The sequence below is a fragment of the Plectropomus leopardus genome, chromosome 20 (genome assembly GCF_026936395.1).
Source record: "Plectropomus leopardus strain MGB_pleo_1.0 chromosome 20, ASM2693639v1, whole genome shotgun sequence".
NCBI lineage: Eukaryota > Metazoa > Chordata > Actinopteri > Perciformes > Serranidae > Plectropomus > Plectropomus leopardus.
This window is the reverse complement of record NC_142195.1, coordinates 26,152,635-26,175,193: the sequence shown is the minus strand read 5'-3', so window position 1 is coordinate 26,175,193 and position 22,559 is coordinate 26,152,635. Positions and strand designations below refer to the sequence as shown.

The window sequence follows — 22,559 nt, the reverse complement described above, 5'->3', positions numbered from 1 at the left end:
ACACACACACACACACGAAGAGAGCCCATCTCGTGCCAAAACAGTGAGTCCCTGCTGGAAGCTGCTCGGTGCTCTGGGAATTAGAAATCCCACAATTAAACATATGGGCATTAAGATAATTGTCAGTTGTTGTGCTGTCGTGTGTACATGTGTTTGTGTGTGTGTGTGCGCGTGTGTGCGGCAGACAGATGGATAGGATTCAGCCAAGCACACAAACACACACACACATGCACCCCAACAGTATTTCCCCGAAAACACACGGCGACACACTCGAGTTTCCAAAAAGAGGGGGGAAAAAAGTGTAAATATACATGTCAGACATGCAGATATGAACCTGGGCTGAGACACACACACACACACACACACACACACACACACACACACACACACACACACACACACACACACACAGAGGCAGTCTGGAGCACAGTTTGCCCACCTGAGTTGTACTGTACTGGAAAAATTGAGGAAGAAAACGTCGGGCGGGATGATGTGTATGTGTCTAAGTGTGTGTGTGTATGTGTCTAAGTGTGTGTGTGTGTGTGTGTTTGTGTGTGTGTGTGTGATAGAGAGAGACAGATGGAGCTCTTCAGTGACTTAGAAAGGCAGAGGATGCCCTCAACAGGCCAGTTATTGAACTACAACATCTGGTGGGGAAAGAAAGAAAAATAAAGAAAAAGGAAAGAAAGAAACATTCATCATATTATGTTTGAAGTTCGCTCCAATGTTTGATTTATTTTCCAATGTGGACTTTTATGACAATCTCATGTGTCCAATTGTTTCTTGATGCTGAAGAGTGACATTTTTCTTCCTCTCCTCTGGTGTTCTCACACTGAGAAATAACAGAAATAATGAGCTACACTTGTTTCGAGTCACGTAACACTCTATCGGCAAAAAGTGCATCCAGCAACAACAAGATAGAAATTAAGAAGTAAAGAAGTTGATATAAGTATATGTGAGTATAATAAATGATACAATCAAATTATAGCAGTAAGTTATTAATTTCATCACCATGCAAAGAGAAAAAACAGGACATGTATTTATTTATTTAGTTTAGATTGAAAACCAATGTGTGTGACACTGCGCAAAAATAATAATGCATAAAAATCAATTTTGCTGCTAATCATTGACATATCCCAGGCTGTGATCATCCAAAAAACATCTGCTAAGCATGTATTATAAATAAAAATATTAATTTTTTGTGTGTGTTGTTGTTGTTTTTTTAACTAAAAACATAGTTGTCATTTAGAGGGTCAAAATTCTGGTGTATGATTAGGACTGATGTTGATTAAAAGAACTCAATGAAAGTATAAATTATAATAAAAAAGTATATTATTTTTTAAAGATTGATTTTGAAGTTCATTTTGTGCACAAAGCAATAAGAGTGTGTGTAATATTAAAGCAGGCCTTGAAGGTTAAAAGTACAAAGTGGTCAAAATGACATTTTTAACAAGCTATGATTTAAATGAAGTATAATTTAAGAAAAACAACTGTTAGAAACAACACTGTGATGAAACAAAATAAGAGTCCAAGAGCCAAACCAGAGGAAAACCATCGGTTCAGACCTGAAACAGGCCCAGACCACATCTGGACTTTAGAAGTTAAAATCTGAGTTTGTGTGCACTGCACAAAGAATCACAGCAGCTGTGTGTTTAAATAAAAAACATCTTTTTCTCTGTTTTCCAGGTGGGCCCTCACAGAGAAGACGGCAGTGGCGTGGGCGGTTTGCGTGGCGGACACTCGATGGCGGGTCAGGTGCCGGGGCCTCAGCTGCCCGTTCAGTCGGCCACCTCGCCGGACCTCAACCAGCCCGACCCGTACCGCGGTAAGACCCGATACACCAGTTACACACATGCATCTGACAGCGTTCCTTAATCCCCAAATCTGTGATACAATACCAGGATGAGTTTATGCCTGTAATCTGATTATCTGTTAGTTACTTCAGACAGACATTTTCTACTTAAACGTGTTTTTTCAGTCGCTTTGAACTAGAAAAAGTACCTGCAATCATGTGACGTCGTTTCTTATTAACAGCCAAAATGGTCTTAAAGGGACATTTCCATGCAAAATTAAAAAAATACATATTCTGCCTCTTACCTGCCGTGTTATTTATCAGTCTAGATTGTTTCAGTGTGAGCTGCAGAGAGATATCAGCGGTAAAGATGTCCGCCTTCTCTCCAGTATACTTAAAATTTAAGCAATGGGGTCATCATTTTTGGAAAGAGAAATTTGATTTTTGGGGGCTTTGAGCACCACAAGTCAAATGTATTGTTGATTTGGGGGTGAACTGTCACTTTAACCCTTTGATTCCTGAGCAAATTGGCTTGATTTCTCTCAAAAACATGTTAGAGCGACAAGCAGCTTAACAAGAAATGGCCCAAAAATGAGCAAAAACTTACAAAAAAAATATATTATGATGCATTCAGGCTCTATTCAGTAAAAATGAGTATTCAGCGAAGGCAAATTATGATTTTTTCATGATTCAAATCTAATCTTTTAAAATTTAGCTTTTGGAGAGAAACTACATTAAATGCAGTTGTTTTTGACGTTTTCACAGCAATATCAAGTTGACATTAGAGAGGGAACTATGACAGTGAAAAAAACTTTTGAAGCAGTTATTTAAAAAAAGGTTTTCATGAAAAGAAGGTTTTGTTAAAGGATGTTTCATGAGTGAGTATGATTGAATTTATTCTTAATTATTATTATTGTTCCGTTATTTTCTTTTTTCTGGCAAACAGAGAGGTTATAAATTATAATTATAAAACAATAACAAAACAAAACATCGGCATCGGTATTGTAAATATCGGTATTGGCTCAGAATTTTATGATTGGTGCATCACATATATATATATATATATATATATATATATAAGAAAACAGGCAGAAGAAGTAAAGGAGGATGATGAAGATGAGAAAAGTGATGACATTGAGGCTAATTAGAGAGAAAACACTTCAAATATGAGACTGAGAGAGACAATAATCTTAAAACATATTATTGAGCAAGAAAAAGAAGGATATCAACAACAGAAAAGTAGATGGAAATACATAAGAAGAAAGATTAAAAAAAGGCAGAGAAAGAAACAATGTGGAAGAAAAGATGAAACAAGATAAAAAGGAAAGCAGGAAAAAAGACAAAACAAAGAACAGGATAGAAGGGGAAAAGAGGAGAAACAAAGTGACGAAGGTCGACAAATATAAAAAGAAGGTGAAAATACGGAAAATGTCTAAAAACAAGGATCAAATAGTCCCAAAACACATTGAGTCACATCGCAGAGCCTCGACTGGACCGCCGGAGCGTCACAACGCCCAGCGAGGAGGGTAAATAATGTACAGTACGTGCGATATGAATATGGAGCAGAAGTGTATATGAGCGCGCTGTGGAGCAAATTAGCCCTGAGCTCGTTTTTAAAGGCTGAAAATGAGTCTGCTGGCAGCAAAGTTCAGCCAGCGGCAGCCAGAGCCAAGTGTGTAATGAGGTGAGAGAGAGAGAAACACACACACACACACAGGCAGAAGTTGTTCCTCACTCACACATCCGTTCACACACACACACACACAGTTGAGGGTGTGTGTTGAGGCTGTAAATAGAGGGTATTAAAATGGTTTTGGCAGCAGACACTTGAAACTCGGTAGCAGAGCTGTGGTTTCCTCCTCTCTCGCTCAATTTCAAAATTATTATGAACAGTAAAGATTTGTATTTTAGAAGTACATTATTTTTATATTTTTTATATTTTATATTTGCTTTTTCCCTCTTTTAAACTAGTTTTATCTCTCTAGAGAACTTTGGGGATTTTATTTTTATTTTACTACACATACTTATAAGTGAAATTTAAAGGGTACACACTTGATATGCTGGCAATTTAACATCAGCGTTAAGGTGAATAATCATGGTTTTAAATTCTTTGGATATTCAGCTGACTTATCGTTTCTTTTAGTCGGGAAACTTCGATTAAATGTACTTTAATATTTGGAAGGAATGATGCAATTTGTGCACTAACACAGACAAAAGATCTCATATTATTACTATTTTAATTATGTTATTTTTCTGGACATTTTCCCCTATTTTTCTTTTATATTATCAAATAATTCCAGCTAATTTTGGATCATTTCTTTGTCACCTTTTTCTTTTTCTTTTTTTCTTTTTTGCAATTTGCGGCACATTTCTTGTCGAGTTGCTCATTATGTTTTTTGAAAGAAACCAAACCAATTTTCTCAGGTTTCGTAGGTTAAAAAGCTCAAGAAAGGCGCCTGAACACAGCGCAAGAAAACTAATGTCCATCCAGGTATGAGAGGGTTAATCTTCAACCAGAGTCCATGTTTAATGTGAGACATTAAGGCTCAGACTTTAAAATGTTGCCGTTAATAAGCCTCCGTACCTCGAGTTTGTGTCTGCGTTCAGTCGGACATTCAGAGGCACAAAGTCACTCCTCACAGATTTTTAAAAGCAGCTATTTACGCACAAACACACAGCAATTGTACGGAAAAGAGACGCAGACACAAACCAAACACGGCGTCACTCAAAGCTGCACACAAAATGCCTCCAGTCAGGCAGACGGCGATTCAAAATGGCCGACAGTTGGTCGTGTGTGTGTGTGTGTGTGTGTGTGTGTGTGTGTAGGAACAGAGTGTTTTGTGTTGACTGAGAAGTTGGCAGCATCCCAGTGACGGATCCATACAGGCGTCAAATAAAGACTGCTGTGTTCAGCTGAGGAGGGAGGCAGATAGAGGGCACACACGCTTTACGTTTGCACCACAGCTCTCCCCGCCGCCGTCTCCGAGGTCGCCTGGTGAATTATCTGCGTTCGCACCACGGCGGCAGAATGGGAAGAGCGGGAAACCCTTATGTTTTCTTCTGAGCCATTGCTTTGCTAAATTAGTCGTCTTTTCAAAATAATTATCCTTTTTTATCATTTGTTTTTATTTATATTGCTTACACAGATACAAAAAGATGCGTAGCTCCTGTTTAACCCCTTAAAACCTGAATCAACATCAGTTTTGTTTTGCTGTATTCAGACAACTTTTATAAAACATTTGGAAGCTGTTTGAGTTATTTTGGAAACTTAGGAAAGAATGTAATGAGCAATGTGCCAAGAAATGTCCTGAAAATTGAAAAAAAAAATAAATAAATAAAAAAAACTAGAAAAGTAGCAGTGGGGAAAATATCGAAAAAAGGAAAATAATGTCCAGAAAACTATATTTATTATTCTTATGTATTCAAAATTATTTTACAGAAAAGAAAAATATTTAAAATAATGCATGGTCATTTTCATATCTCTTTTTTTCCTTTTTTTTTGCTAATTTTCAGGGAATTTACCTGTGACTACCTGTAACTTTTTTTTTTAGTTTTTGTTTTGTTTTTTTCTTTACTTTTTTTTCAATTTTGCGGGCCATTTCTTAAGTTAAAATAATTCAAGCTAAGTTGCTGTATTTCAGATTCTGATTCTGATTGTAAACGCAGAGCTCTCCGTCTTTTTTTCCTCAGCAACAGTTTGTGACTCAGACGGATTTTTTATATGTCCATCCATTCAGAGCTGATCAGATCGATTGATGAGAGGATCTGCTTGTGCAACTGAATGCAAACTTTTAGACAGACAGCTTTGTATTTGAAGCCGATTTAACCCTTTGAAATATAAGCAAATTGGCTTGATTTCTGCACTAGAAGAAAAAACTGATGTCGAATCAGGTGTTAAAGGGTTAAGTCACTTTGATATAAAGTGTGTCTGTTAGTCGGCTGTTTCAGAAAGCAAGAGAGATTTTGAGACTCTCACCGCACAGCAACAAGTTATTTATTGTATATATCTGTGCGCACCTCCTAACCCGTCCTCTCCTTCCTCCTGCAGCCTTGTCCGGAGGCCTCCAGGGACAGAGCACGTCCTCCGTCAGCTCGGAGATCAAGTCCGAGGACGAGGGCGACGAGAACCTCCTGCAGGACACGAAGTCCCTGGACCCCAAGAAGGAGGACGCCGACAGCAAGGACCTAAAATCAATTGAGAGGTTAAGATCTAGGTTAGCCACCTCGCAGACGTCTGCTTCCATCAAACCCCTCAGCTGGGCTGGGACACGCGTCCCAAAACACCCACAGACTCACACGCCTTCTTTGTTCAAAGTGTTATTGGTGAACAAAAGCTCTCCAGGAGGTGTTGAATTTGACTTTGTGGCTTTTTTTTTCTTTCGTTTATTCATAATATAGAATTTTCGGCCAAATGTCACAAGGAAGGACAACAAGTGAGTGTGTGTGTTTTGGGAACCAGCCTCTGGACTTTGATGAAGTGACCAAGTGTGATGAGAAGCAGCTAAATACGTCAGTTAACAGAGACTTCCTGTCTGCGTCAAACAGGCGTCTCTCTCTTTTTAACATCTTCCTGAGCTGTGAAAGCGCTCTTAAGCCTCAGAGAGACTCCTGGTTGACATGCAGCTCCTGGTTGATCCCGCCAGTCTCTCCACGGTCTTGGGCCTGGTTTTAACTGTTTCTCACACAACAGAGTAGAGCCCGACAGTCAATATTCTCAAAGAGGTGCTGCCTCACATCCAGAGCTGGGGAATCAACACAGACGGAAACACTGAAAATGAAATTTCTTGTTGTTGTGGGGAAACTGAAAACCTTCAAAGAAGGTTTTAAACATGTTTTAGCCCTTAGAAACTGGAGTAAGTTGGATTTATTACTTTCAAATACACTGAAAAAAGTCAATGAGCAGCAAAAGAAAAAAATGACAGAGTAATACAAAAAAAATTTAAAAAGTAAAGAAAATTACCTAAGATAATTTAAATAAAACAAGGGAAAAAACTGTGAAAAGGTGCTTAAAATTATATTAATTTTGTAACATAATTATAATATAATATATAGTTTTGCCTCCTTTTTCCTTTGTTTTACCTACACATTTTCCCTTGCTTTTTAAAAATAATTATCTAAATCTATTAATTTATTGCAATTTGTGAAACATTTATTACAAAGTTGCTCTTTTTTCCCCATATTTTTGAAAGAAATTGCATCAATTTAAGGGTCCAAGGTTTAAATACTTGTGAAAGGCGTCCGAAAGCAGTGCAAGAAAAGTGATGACACAGGTTTAAAAGGGTTAAAAGACAAAAAGGTATCAAATTCACTCTTTATATAGAGTTACAGTTACATTATAGGTAAAAGATTAAAACTGTTGGCGTTGGTCAAAGTGTTGATTTCCCGTTCTGGATGCAGCTGAGCGGCCTTCAACCCTCCAATTATGTTTTTTCACCTGGAGGAGAAATCAGAAACATGTGGATCCCAAACCTAGAGATTGTACATGACAGTGGCGGTCATGATGATGATGATGATGATGATGATGATGATGCACATGATGATGTCGTTAAGAAACAGATGAAAATAAATATTGCTCATGCTGTGTTTGCAAGGTTTGGGAACATATCATCATGTAAGCCATCAAACCTTTCGTCAGCTGCTTATCTGTCACCTTATTGACCTCACGTGGCACGCCTTTATTTGTCTTTTAAAGGTCTAATGTGAGTAGGATTTAAATGGTGAATTCAACTTTCCACATAGCTAGCCAGCTACATCCACACATTCATGAAAAATAGTCACCAGAAATGGCAAATGAGACGGACTTAGCTGCACAGGTTCAGAAGTACTAAGTCTTAAATTGACATATTATAATTAATAAAGTCAATCCGAATTCACTGTCAACACCAATTCAGTGAGAAGTTTTGCTCAAAACTGATTAATTTAGGTGATTAAATTCACACTAAATGTTCATTATTTTCAGGCGGCAGCATCTTGAAATAAGATTAAAATCTACAAAGGTCTAGTGTGCCATCTAGTGGTGAGATTTCAGATTGCAACCAACTGAAACTTCTCCCAAGTGCCGAGCGTGAAGCAGAACTACGGAGACCAAAGCAAAAACATGAATGACCCCTCTGAAGCCATGCTGTCTTTAAAACATTTTACAACTTGTAGGTAATGTTTGCCAGTGGTTGTGGGAATGTTCCCTGTTAATATTCTCGATCTGGCGAACATCTGACAACACGCCCGGAGAATCTTTGTAGACTGTACGGACTCAGACAGGGACGCTCTTCATCATGGAAAGCCGTATATATTTCGCATTAACTTTTTTTTTTCAAAGTTGAAGTTTTCCGCTACTGTTAGAGCAGCCGAGAACTAAACAGGTTCTTCCCAAACTCGTAGACATGGTTTTCAAAAGTAACGCTACACAGAAAGTAAAGGTAAAAGTAGAAAATTGCGTCGGGGAAACATTGCAAATGCATCATGTCAGGTGCGCCCATGGAAAAGTCGCCACAGACACATGACACCTTCTACAGCTTGTCTTAGAGCACATTTTTCTCTTCTGGATATTCACTGTTTATTTTCCGTGAACTCAGCTATAAACAAACAGCTGATAACTGTGGCTGACTCTAAAAATACCCAGAATGCAGCACATGATGTTCGTTCCCAAGCTTTGTTTCTCGTTATTTGTTCACTCAGTGAATCATCTTGTGAAAGTCAGCAACATTCAGCAAACTGCAGGTTTGCGTTAAGATGAGCGAACTGTCATCCTCAAATCCTCCTCTTCCTCCTACCCTCATTCCCTGCTTCCCCTTTTCCTCGGTCACCGTAGCAACAACGACGACGAGGACCTTTCTCCGGAGCAGAAGATGGAGAGAGAAAGGGAACGGAGGATGGCCAACAACGCGCGGGAGCGTCTGCGCGTCCGCGACATCAACGAGGCGTTCAAGGAGCTGGGCAGGATGGTGCAGCTGCACCTGAAGAGCGACAAACCTCAGACCAAGTTACTGATCCTGCACCAGGCCGTGGCCGTCATCCTCAGTCTGGAGCAACAAGTCCGAGGTATGTTTCGGATAAAAACGTGACCTTTGACCCTGGTACCTGCACCAGATTTGTTTGCTTATATCCCTGTTTATTTATGTTTTTATTTATTGTAAATACACTGGTTGTTCATTAGAATAACTGACTACAGAAAAAAACACAAATGCACCAAAATACACCAACAAAATGCTGTATTTTGATGTTTGATGTTCCTAAAAATATGACCTTGGATAATTCACCATGCTCGTATGCCAACATCAAGATTGTATACATTTAATTTTAAACTAGTTTGTGTTCATTTATTGAAAGAAAATCTCAAAATAATAAAAATGATCACTAATCTCCAACTATTATCCCACTTTATTCTGAAAGGAAACTCTTTGACGTAAAAAAATATATATTTAAATTAGTTTTATTAGTTTTGCAAGTGCATTAAATGTGATAGATGCAAATATGGTAAAAATGTGAGACTTTTTTTTCCCTGTTTTTTAATATTTTTATACTTTCTATGCATAACCAGCTGTAGTTTAATTATAAAATGACACAGCTGGTAATATTCTAAATTTTAAATATTCTTATATCTAAAATGTTCCTTTTTTTCAAACTCCAAAGCTACTAAAATAGAAATTTAAGGTGGAAATTTTGGGATCAAGAGGTCAAATTGGATTTCCAGCACATGTTGTGCTCCAAGAACTCCAGTAGAGGGCAGCAGTGGCACCTGTTGTTTGTGCTCAACCTGGCTGAAGTTTTTGGCCTCAGTCTCTGCTGATTTAGTGACACAGCACAAAGAACGTAAAAGAAAAGAGACAGAAAAAACAGTCAGAACACGTATTTACAGACATAAAACACCAGAAATAACAATAATAAACAATCTCTCCTCTCTTTCTCTGCTCTTCCTCCCCAGAGCGAAACCTGAACCCGAAGGCGGCCTGTCTGAAGCGTCGCGAGGAGGAGAAGGTCACCGTGTCATCGGACGGGGCGCCCCTGTCGCTGGCCGCCGCGCACCACGCCGCCGCCGCCATGGGCGACGGGTCGAACCCCTTGGGACAAATGTAAAACGCAGCAACATCTCCTCCCCCCTGATGGTCAGAAGATTTCACTTATAAACTAATCTGCTGTTGTACCTTTAACTCAAACCAAAGAATCGGAATTCAGAAACCAGAAACCAATCCAGAAACTTCAAGAAAACATTTTATTAAATCACTTGCCATGAAATTTAAGACATTTGGCAAACTAAACATGCCTTAATAAGTCAACATTTGGCTCCCAAGTTATCCCAAAATATGGACATGTTATCATTTGTCCGGAAAATGTCCAATACGATTAATTTAGCGTCTGTGTGCTTTTTAACTATTTGTTTCCTGCAGAATAGAATAATAGAAACCGTAACAAAAATATGACTTGAAAGATAAAGTTCAAATATCGTTATTAAGTTTATATCAACAAACTGAAAAAAAGCTTGATCAGTTTTATTGATAAAGGTGCACTAAGCTTGCCAAGGACTTCGTATTTGGTGTCCAACTTTAAAAATATGAGTTACTCATTCATTCAAATAGAGGTGATTGTTCACATAGAGATTTAAAGGGCCAGTTCATGCCAAAATCAAAACTTATTATTTTTCCTCTCACTTGTAGAGCTATTTATTAATCTAGATTGTTTCGGTGTGAGTTGCAGACTTCTTCTCAGAGATATCTGCTGTAGAGACGTCTGCCTTTCTCCAGTTTAGTGGAACTAGACGGCGCTCGGCTTGTGACAAGCAGTATTCACATTTTATTTTTCCAGTTGTAGCATTTGTACTGTTAACGGGAAAAAAAGGTTAAAACTTACACAGACAACACGGAGACCAAATGCCATTAAATCAGATTTTTTCACTTATTTGAATGAATTTTTGCGTCGTTCAGTTCCCGACAGTTAATGTCTGGCAGAGCTGATGTTTCAGCTGGCAAAAAACAGAGGCCAGAACTTGAGTTTCTGTCTGGTCTGGGTACATTTTAACAACAGATTGGCAGTAAGTGTGATTTTAATGTGTGACTGTGTGTGTTTGTCCTTGTCCTCTTTGCTCTACAACTTTGTTTGCTATGAAGACATTTGAATGGTACTTGTGTTTGCATGTTGATTTGTGGAGCAGGTTCACTAATGTGTTTCCTGATCTCTTGAGGTAGCAAAGGTCCTTGATAAGGAGGGGCAGTGACCTAAGTAAAAAAACACAAGTTTCTTATCTACAGAAGCTTTACAGTCAAAGAAATGAAGTAATGTCCTTTCTTCTGTATATATACACAGAAGGTTTGTGCCGCTTTGAGGTTGTGAACGTTGCACAGCACATTATCGACTTAAAGTACAAGGAAAAGGACCAAAAACACCAACGTTTTAAAGAGATTTATTACTATTTTCAATCCTGCAAGGATGCATCCTGAGTTATATGACGTATTAATAAATACATTCAGATTTTTCAGTGACATGCATGACAGATATATCTGGGCCCAAAGTATTTTGAAGTTTCCTGTAAAGCAACATTCTCATAAAAAGATAAAGACCACACCCCAGCAGTGATGTACCCTTGAACTATAGCGCATCGCTGCATTGCATGTATACTTCACATTCCTATTGATCATTTTCAAATCATGCACTGAGTATTTGTGCTCAATACCTTTAGGGTTTGAAAGAAAAAAAAGGAAAAGATAAACAGTTCCAGGTAGGAGTATGGAAATGTCTCCAATGCAATGATAACTGCATTTACCTTTTTCTACCGGGGGTCTAGTCCTGGATCATTTCGACTAACCCCCAGATCAGTAAACTTTCTGTTATTGCCATCACAGGAGCCACTCTCGTCCTGGTGATCGGTCAGTTCAACATCTGCCCGGGTAGCACGAGCTAAGCTAACATCAGACACCGAGCTGTTGAATGGTCCCAAAAAACGGACACTGACACAGCTCAATGTTTAGCATTAGCCTTGTCATGCAAACAGTTAGCCCTGTCGCTGTGTGTGTGCAACCGCTCTCTCACAACAAACCTCGGTGCAGAGCTCACACTCCTGCAGCAGCAGCTATATACCATCCTGTAGTGTGGTGAAGTCAAGACAGTATTCGAAGGAGTTGGCAGTTCAGCGTACTGAGATGCCACTAAATTGTTTGAAAGTATGGCCATACCATCATGTACGTTATGGATATTGAATTAAGTACTCTGTTGGTATCAGTGTCATTTTAAGGGTACTGGAATGAATGAATGATTCTTTATTTTGAACATGAAACAAAACAAAATACACAAATGAAAGCAAACAAGCTTTATGTCCAAGTGCAACGAACAAAAACAAAAGGACAAAAAAGACAGCCAATACAAAACCTATATATCAATCTCAATAACAAATACTTAAGCCTGTTTAACTTAAATATCACACGCTCAAGAGGAGTAAGAAGAAGTACACATTTATTTATTCCTACCCCTATATACACATTTACATTCTACATAAATGATTTCCCAAATTGTATATACAAACCGCCAGGATATGGACAACTATCCCAATTTTATATACAACCAAATACAGTATAAACAGCTATCCCTTTTTTTATGTACAACCCAATACAATACACAATACAAACACACACACAAGCAAACAAAACCAGCAGCAGTTAAAGTGACTATGGTATTGTAATTTTTAAAATGATAACCATCCTTATTAAGTACTGCTGTCCAGAAAAACATGAAATTAGCTATGGATTTTCATGGATGAATAGTAGTAATTTGCTCAGTGTGGACCTTTTCCTCTTCTACATAAGAAATACAAAGTTTCAAGACAGATTTAGCCTTAATTGCCATGGATTTCATTGGGGATGTTCATTCCCCCCAGAACATGATCCCCTTTTATTTCTGCACTCCCTGAGCTCTTTTTTTTATGACAGCACAAACTTAATATTTTTTGCTTTTCTTTTGTTATGGGGTGAAATAAATACCGCTAAATTATCGCTATATGCAGATGACCTCCTTTTATATATAGCAGACTCCGACAAGTCCAGTTTTAGAGCTGCTTCAGTCATTTGGCTATTTTTCTGGACACAAAGTAACTTTAACAAAAAGCTTAATTTTCCCTGTCAGTCAGTTGGCCATGGATGATGAGGTGAAATTTCACGTACTTCGCTGTTGAAATATAATTTTAGCCCAGTTCACGCTGACTAATTTGTTCTATTTGTGTTTACATTGTTTACGTGACTCCTAATTCCCCTTTTTTTCTCTCTTTGTCTCTACAGGTCCAAGGTGCCAGAGTTCATCAAGATGATGAGCGACCACTTCCTCTGACGGCGTTTCCATGACAACCCGGCAATCGATCAACCCTGTCGTTGCTTCAGCCTGACCAATCAGATTCTCTGGATCTTCGGCCTAACCAATCAGATCGGCCTCCTTCTCTCCTCTCGTCTGTCTCTGATCCTCCTCTTCACCTTCGTCTCCTTCTTCTGTCGAGAACACGAACTGCAGAGTCACATTAGTCGCTTTCGTCACTTTGCATCTCCAGCCGAAGTGAACTGGATGCTACTTTGTGGAGACGTTAAACGGCCGCTGTAACATGGCTGCTACAAAGTGGCAGTTTGTGGGAGCTTTTGACACAAAGTGACAGCAAATGGACAAACGTCTTTGGAATCACATCATCCAAGAAATTCTTCTTCTTGTACTTCTTGTTTTATCAGCATTCCCAGTTTTAAAGAACAAAAGGGTTCTATATATAGTATATATATACGAGAAAAGGAAAAAAAATGACAAAAAACTTGTTGAAAAAGTGCAACTGGACGCGGGCAGTGAGGAGGGTACGGGTTGGGGAGGGTTGTTCAGAACGGAGCAAAACATATCACAAAGTGTTTAAAGAGTTTGTTTTTTTTAAGCAACATTGCGCAGCTGTTGTTGAATGCAGCTTCGGCGCGTCTCTGACTGAATGGCAATCTAACGCCACACTGTGGATGAAGCTGTGCCTGATCTCCTCTTGGATGCAAACCAGTCAGATAGATACACACGGAGAAGCAAAGCAAACACAAAAAAAGAGAACAGGAAAATTCCTGGAGGTATCACGGAAGCAAGCTGCCCGCTCATACATCCCCCGTGCCAACCACGCGTTTTCACAGGTTCAAGTATCAATTGAAATGAAAATATTAGGTGCTTTATATGCCGAGTCATATGAACAAAAAATTAGTTTTGACTATCATAGATGCCTCAAAGGAAACGGGGCTAAACAGGGGCAACTAATTCTTCCCCTTCTAATGCATTCCCTCTAAACCTGCAGACATTTACAGTAGATGGTCAGTGTTTAAAAAAAATCTGAACGTTTATGTATTTTTATTAGTGTTTTATGCTAATAGCCATGTTGACTTTGTTGGCAAGTGGCAAAATTGTACGAAATTTTTTGGTGTGAACGGTTGTACCCAAATGGCCCGTGTGTATCTACTGGGAGGAAGAGAATACCTAAAGAATCAATCAGTTAATCAATCAATCAGTGAGCGACTCCAGAGGGACTGGGGTGTTAAAAATTACTGAAGGTAGAGGAATTATCGGAAGAAAAACGTGAAGGAAGAATCATGCAGTAATGAAAAAGTGTACTTCTAAATGCGGCAGGAAAGAAAGACTTTTCTCAACATCTTCATCTGAGATTGTTGTCGTGGGTTTGTAGTGCAGATGCAAGCAAACATCCAGTCCTTTGTCAGATATTTATCAGCATGGGCAGAGCGGGCAGAGTTCGAAAAGGTGTCCAGGCCTTTGCTGTCATCAAAGGATTACTGGGCAGATGGTTGAGAGGATGGACGGATGATGGAAATGCTGGATGGATGGCTGGATGAGAGGGAAGAGGGCCGGGCTGAGCACTGAAGTGAATTCCACGTTTAGCACATTCCCTGAATCACAATCTACTTGAATCGAGTGCTCTGGACATCTTAAAGGCCTGAAAAATGAGAGTTTTGGGAGTCATGGAAGGTTAAGGAGAAAAGATTGAACATCCAGAGGAACTAGAGATGGAGGGAGAGGAGGACAAAAAGAGAGTCTAGAGGTCTAAATGATGACGACGCTGCAGGGGAAGCAAGGGAACAATCATCAGGGTGAGGGGTGTATAATTTTCTTCTGGGGGCCAAGCAGCAGTTGTCCAAGCATTCCTGAGTTGGATTCAATAGATTCCCTCATTTCCTGGTTTAATATTTGGCTGATCATAACCCTAAATCTCGACCTCAGACTTCGCCCTACCCTTGGTTCCAACCTTAGGGGACTTTCTGATTGACATTTGTGGTCAGATATACTTGAGGACCATCAGATTTCATTGGTCATTCATTAGCAGTGCACAACATCGCAGTAATCTCTATACATGGATAATCTGTAGCCAACAGGATAACATTTTGTTATAAGAAGTATTCTAGCTTTCATTTATGGTCGTTTGTAGTTGGACTGTAGAGCAGTATTATAACGTTTGAGCAGAAAGTAAACGCATTGGCCAAAAAAATGCAATCTCAGAACCCATCGGCTATTGTCCAGGGCTGTACCCAACTCACAATTATGCCACTTGGATCTAATTTGGCAGTTCAATACGGATATTTGATGATTCGTGTTTTTCATACAAAGTTTTAAAGTCTGACAGTGACAATTGTGTAATTAGTAAACAAGCTAATGGCGTTAAAGACGGATCGCAAATGCACAACATTTTTTGACAACATTAAATATCAACAAAAGCAAGAGACTACTTGCTATGAGTTGTAAATCCACACTTCCCTTCACTTTAAATTGCGATCTCTTTCTGTCTCCGTGCCGCTGCAGCATGTCACAGCTGCAAAGAGTAGCGAGCGAAATCCGCAGCAAAATCTGGGGACCAAAACATTCCCAGAAGTTCACAGACGAAAATGACAACTCGACTTGAAACAGTCTGAGTCGACTGAGGGTCTCGGTCTGACAATTCGATCCTCCCACTTTTGAGGTGCAGCCCAACTATCATCTGACAATGATTTTTAAAAATTGGTTGGCTTTTATATGCAAATATTTGTTTTTAAGCTAAAATGATAGGTGCACAAGAAAGCAAGTGCACGTAAATCCACTTGCTACTCCAGATCCAGAATATTTTCCCCCAGAGGCTAATTGTTGTCAGACCAATAGCGGATGGGTGCCTAGATTGATATAATAGAGACTAGAGATTCAGATCTAATCAAAAGTCTGCAGTCCCAGTGGGTTCCCATTAGAGAAGAGGACTGTCTGGACTGGATGGGACTGGAAAATCAGACATCCATAGTGGAGAGGAGTCCTAATGTGACTATTTCCAGCTAGATTAGCTAGACATGCAGCTGAATGATGGCACAATTGGTGCCTCTTTCCCAAAGAAGTAAATGTTAGCAGATCCTAAATCATATGCTATATGCCTACCAGATTAGAGTAGGTTTTAGGATTTCAGACTGGCTGATTCGGCATCATCACTAGTCAGCAGCACTTGTGGCCAGCCTTGGCCCCCAGAATAAAACCAGTATATTCTTGAGTGTCCTGAGTCCAGAAAGCCTGATGTACGGTTCATAAATTTGGATTGTCTTGATTGCACAATATTAATATGAATTTAAAACTTTTGTTCAAATTTGGCATATTTGGATTAAACCAGATCAGTTAAGTCTGAGGCAAGTCCAATCCACAAGCCTAACTAATGCAGTATATCACTTCAGCGTTTCAAAGTGCTGCCTCTTGACCTTCGACCTGCCAAGGTTTGTTGTGTAAAAAATTTGATAGAAGTCGAGAGCGAGTCAGGAACGAAATTGACCGGATTAGGACAAGCCGGTGCTGGTCGTGACAAAAGTCATCAACAGGCGAGAACTCGAACAAATAAATCAGGATCAGATAAATTCGGAAGAAAAGTTTTGCATTGCTATGCATCAAGGTCTACTCTCCAGCAAAAGTAATTGGAATATCTGCAATATCGTCCAATATTTGTCTGGTGTCAATCTGACAGTCCCCTTTCACCCTCACCCCAGTTTGGACCCTCCTCAGTCAAGGCCTATGTTTGATCCCAGTCCTGTCTTCTCTGCTGACCCTAGCCTTATGAGCCCTAAAGCGGAGCCCTAGTCCCTCTTCCAAGCCTCTTGCCCCACCTAAGCGGTCCCACAGATGCAATTTGAACATTCACACTTCTACCAATGTGCCTTTTTAGAGTTCATATCATTCGAGTTGCCAGAGGAGGACATTTACCTGGTCTTTTAATAGGATGCAAGCTTAGGGAAACCTGTTCTTAGTCGTTAGGTTCTATGCAGTCAGGTTTTTTACCAGACCTGGGAATTTAAAAAAAGCTAAAAAGGAAAAAAAAGTATTTTTTGGATAAAAAAAAAATTAAACTGTATTTAATGTACTGTACGCTTATATGTAAGTAGACAGCGTGTTCTGGCTTTGAGCCACTGAGACAGACGCTTGATTTAGCAAGACAAGCCCCCATCCCTCCCAGTCCTCCCCCTGAGTCCTCCATAACCCCCGACCCATCCTGTTCCGAGCCCCAGCCCTGTTTCCATGGTGAACAACGCGTCTCTTCTTGTATTATAGCTTATCAGCTTTTTATCAATATTTGATCGGCTTGTCCGTAAGCCAATGTAGTCTTCAGTACAAAGTGTGTGGTCGTATGTTGTAAAACAGATTTTCTTTTTTCTCTCTCTCTCTTTCTCTCTCTCTCTCTCTTTTTTAAGAAAAAATCTTTTCTCTTATTACTTTTTCTTTGTCTGTTCTGGTTTACATGTCTATTATAGAAAATGTAAAAAAAAACAAAATCTAAACAAAAACAACAAAAAAAAAAACCAACACAATTCGTTATCCGACAGCATTGTTCTCTGTCGGTGATCATTTTGACGCGGTTAAAATCCTACCCAATCAACAGGAAGGCACGGAAACTGGAAAAGAATCTATTTGAATAAATCAATCTATATATAAATGTACAAAAAAGTATATACGATATATAAGGAGGGTGCCATTTTCTGTTATTTTTTTATTTTCTGTTGCAAAGGAGTGTTTGCTTGGGGAGGAATTATTTTCTCAAAGACTGAACTGGCAGAAGTTGGCGAGGCCCCTCAGTGTTATAACTTTTCAACTGACTTTGTTGTGTTATCTGTTGTTGCCATGACAACACCCTCTGACTAGTACGGCACCCCGCGCAGGACAAAATGGGACCGGAGTTCCATCAGCTCCATTCACTGCTATCTATCCAAGGCAACAACACACAGACGTTTGTAAATTGTATGCAACAAAATGGCAAACTTTACCATTATTTTGAAATTGTGTATGTAAAAGTTATATTTTTACATGTAGACTGTTGTTATTTTGTGTTTTAGAAATATGTTGTATCGGTTTTTTTGTTAAAATATGAAAAAGTAAAATTCAGTGTGTGTTGAAAAAATGTGTCACATTGAAAATGTAGTGAGGTCAAAAGATCAGAATCATTTTTTTTTCTCTTTTTTTTTTTTTAATTTTTCAACATTATGTTTATATCTGTGGGGAGCATTCTTTTGAGGGTTCGTGGGAGGAATCAGAAATCATAAAAGATATATGATATTTGTTTAATTCTCCATGCCTCATGACATTACCATTTTTAATTGTATTTTTTGCAGAGAAATGTGTAAATAGTCAAAAAAAACATTTTCTGTGGGGTTTCTGTGGGGTGAGGACTTGCCAGTGAGAGGCGATGATGATGATGATGATGATGAACTTGTTTCGTTTTTTTTTAGTGAGGTTGTATTCGTCCGGTTACAGTAGCCAGGTGCCAACTTTTAGTTTTGGTCAGTGATGGTCGGTACTGTTTGTGGTTTTGGTTGCTGACCTTCTGAAGTGTAAGTCAAGTTTTTGTCTTTGCTTGCACAAAGAGTCGCTGGTGTCAGAGCCGGCGTAAGGCTTTTTGAGCTGTTTGAACTGATAAAGAAACATTTTTTAAAAAAAGCACCTGTTCGGTAAACTGCTATTCTTACGGAAAGTACAAATGCAGATTTATTTGGAAAAAAAACCCCACAAGATGTTATAATTTTCAAATTATGATACTTGATTTTGTAACTTTTTTTTTTTTTATTTAAAAATTGGCCGTATCATAATACACACCTTCCCAAAAAGGATAAGGTAGTATAACAAAATTAAAAAAAAATGTTTTATCACACAAATTGTGGCAAAAAAATTAAGTGAGATACCCAAAGAGCATTCACAAATTCAGTTATTTTTCGTTCTATGTGGTGGCTTTGGGCCGGCTCTGACTCCTGTGCATTTTTATTTTCTTCAAGATGGGTTGTAAATGTTGATTAAATGAAACACCCTCAGCACCTGATTCAAGATTAATATATAAAAATTCTGTGAAAGATTGGAGTGTCACTAATATAAATGAGCAGGTCGTCAGCAAACAATCTTATCAGCTATTTCCCCAAAAAGATTTCAGATCGTGTGCAAGGCAGTTTTCAGTCGTTTGTTTTTTAGTGTTTGCCATTAAAATTGAGCTTTCTGTCAAAAGGAAAAGCTGCTTTGAAATCGGACCTAGGTTAAACACTAGGATTGAATCTGTCGGTGTAAGTGCTAAATGTATTTTTTACGTAATGTTATTTTTGCGATGCTTCATTTCATATTTTCTCTTTGTTGTATAATCAAGTCATCTCCCGATTTACAGTATCTTCATTTTTATGTTACCCCTGATGTTTCTATTAGCCAAAATGTTAACTTTTCTTTTCCTTTTCCCTCCTTGTTGTACATACACACCTCATTTCTCTTTTTCAGTGACTGTGCCATGAGCTTTGTAATCTGTTACTCTGTACCAGTTTTACTGCAATAATGAGTTGAATTCAAAACGGCCACTCCTGTCCTTTGTTTCCCAGCAACGTTAGAAACAGAAGTCTTATTATAGCTACTCCCGAATAAATGAACAAAAACACTCGGGTAAACTCCAGACATGAGCACTAACCAACATCAGTAGCACAACAAATCAAAAATCTGTTACATTTATATAATAATACATTTATTTGTCACTTTTTGACACTAAACAAGTTTGACAAATTCTAAGTATTTTATACAAACGATAAATATGGATGTTAACATGGCACTTCTTTTCAGAAAACTGCTACTATTCCTTTGAAAGAAAATGACAAAATGAACAATGAAGGAGCCTTTCTCATGTCACATCTCTACATAACAAAAATTTTAAAATATACAAATATCCACTGCCAGAAGAAAAACAGAAAACAAGAGTCCTGTCAATGTTTGAAATCCCTTCTTAATATTTCGGAATTGAATATTTGTAAAATTTCATATTCGTAAATGAGTATAAATTACCTATACTGGAGTGTCTTTAATTTTTTAAATTCACATTGGATTAAGTTTATTTAACCACACTGGAATTTTTAAGTTTTATTTAGTTGTGCCGACCAAGCTGAAATTGATCAGATTATTAATTTTTCAAAGATTATTTAAAAATTGAATTTAAATTCCAGAGGGATCTATTACCTGATGGCTATAAAAATAAAAAAAATCTTATCCCCAAAAGATTTTATCATCTTTGAGACAATCCTTTTAGGTTACTAATCAGCTCTGTTTTATAAAGAAATATTCGAAGTTTCACTGTATGAAATTTGTGGTTTAAAAGCTCCGTAAACTTCTGTCGACACATTTTTGACATTTTAATTTCTCACTGGTGAAATATTTGACATAAATTGCTATGTTCCTTTAGTTTTTACCATCATACATTTTCACCCAGATTAGACTGTTTCCTAAAACTCTCTTGTCCCTTTCGATCCCTCCCTGCTGCCACGCAGCTGATTCGGATGATCAGATCTGAAACATGCAGGACGCTCGAGGAGAGATTTGGGAAAAGATGTTTCATCTCTGCGCGTCTGTGCAGAGGCAGGTCCAGGATTTTTAGTGAAGTTGATGCTGATTTATAGGAACACAAACAAACAAAAAGGATTGTGGTGAAATGACCATTTAATGAGCGGAGGACGGATGGCTACAGGATGGAGTCTTTGAAAAGTGCAGAATTTTTATCCCACTTGGTGAAATATGCCGATTTAAGAATTGCAGTTTCTGTAAGATCAACCTGCACATCTGCATCCATCTCATCCAAGCTTCTCACCATTTTTGCAGCCGTATTTTTGTGGTGACAACATGATAACGTCTATATTGTAATTCACCTGCAAAACCCTAACTGGTTGATTGTTTCAGCCTTCAAGGAAAACTTGAATTGGCGAACAATTTATAAATTGTTTAAAAAGAGTTAGGAATCAGGATAAAAAAACAAAAAGTTTTAACTATGAAAAGTGTTAGCAGGCTGCTTTAGAACTTTTAAATTGACTTAATTTTAGAAGACAGGTTGAATTATTGCAGATTTTTCAGATTTAGTCAGCTTAAAATTTTTAAGGCAGCTGGTGCACTAACTTTTTAAAGTTTTTTAATTGTATATTTGTACGGTGTGAATATCGACAAATTTTAAAAGTGGAAGATTTTAAGCAAAATTAATAATGGTGGGAAACAATTTATTGAAAATGTAAAGAAAATTAATATGTAAAAGAAAGAAATTGCAACAGCCTTCAGTACACTGTAGTTTCCAACAATAAACAACAAATAGAATATTTAATGTTTAAAAAAAAATAAGCAAAATTAATTACACCAAGAAAAAAATATTGAAAAATGTAAAGAAAATCAAAATTTAAAGAAAAATTCAAACGGCCTAGAGTACAGCAAGCACAAATAAAGAGTCAACTGAAGTGATTGTTCATAAGTATTACTTTTCATTTTTAAAGACATGTTTCATTTTTCAGTATTATAACGCAAAGGTGAAAACATATGAACTGTGGCCTTTTTTTCTTTATTTTTGTTCCTTGTGATGCAATTTAGTTAAAGAGATGGAAAAGAAAAAAGTGCGTATAGCAGAACTACCCTGTTATCAGTGCCTGGGCTTTTTGTTAAAGCTTCCTTTGTTTAGTGCTCTTTTGCTATGGAGTAGTGCACCCTATTATAGAGGCAAAATTTAAAATAAATTAATCACAAATTAAAAGCATATTTGGCTAATTTTTTTTTTGCAGGGGCAATCCTTTGATATTACAAATACTGAAAAGAAAGTAAAAAATAAAAAGGTCAGATTACTGTATAAAAATGGAATAAGTACAAAAAAAAATCCACTTTGTAATTTTTTTGGGAAATGTTAAAAAGTGATGAATGGAAATGATTTATTTTTATTTTATTACACTTTTAAGATGTTTCATTTGAACCCCGTTTTATTGAAGCCTGTGAGGTTTCCTGTGTGATGGGTCGCAGTTAGAGGTCACAGCTGGGGACGTCCCATCGCAGCTGGCAACAGATGACGACACAAAATATCAGACAAAAGTAGAATTAAAAAATAAAAAATAAAAAAAAAATACAGCAGTTACACTTTTTCCCCAGTGTGTGGCTGAGTGCCTCGAATCTTTATTTTATTGTATTTTTTGGTGCATGTGTTTTTTTTCTACACTCCCATTTTCTTAATGATTTCTGGTTAATGTTGTATTATTTTACTTTTTTTATGTTAAATAATTATTATTGTCCTTATGGTTGCTGTTATTGTTGATGTTGTTATTATTACTTTGTTTTTTTTATTCCAGATCAGAGGAGGTGTTGGGGAACAGGTTCTTTTTGATTTCTGTGCTGAGGGTTTTATTCTTCCTCGTACCAGCCCAACAGTTGGCCGTTCGTTGCCTGTTGGTTCTCATCTTGTAGTGATTCTATGAGGTTCATGTTCATGACCGTTCTGTAGCAATAAATGTGCCATTTTTATAATGCA

The 22,559-nt window shown here is 37.9% G+C and overlaps 1 protein-coding gene across 9 annotated transcripts in view; it reads left to right on the top strand.

Moving 5' to 3' along the window:
- tcf4 (transcription factor 4) overlaps positions 1–22,559 on the top strand; it is a 279,930-nt gene extending 257,371 nt beyond the window's left edge. For 5 of the 9 annotated variants that reach the window (XM_088071478.1, XM_088071481.1, XM_088071476.1 and 2 more), the window contains 5 exons: positions 1,687–1,825; positions 5,841–6,006; positions 8,601–8,830; positions 9,714–9,861; positions 13,051–22,559. In XM_088071478.1, the coding sequence (XP_087927604.1) occupies positions 1,687–1,825; positions 5,841–6,006; positions 8,601–8,830; positions 9,714–9,861; positions 13,051–13,099 (732 nt within the window). In that variant the 3' untranslated portion in view covers positions 13,100–22,559. Of the gene's footprint in view, positions 1–1,686; positions 1,826–5,840; positions 6,007–8,600; positions 8,831–9,713; positions 9,895–13,050 lie in introns of all 9 variants that reach the window. The other 4 variants (XM_088071483.1, XM_042509549.2, XM_088071479.1 and 1 more) reach the window with 3 other exon arrangements.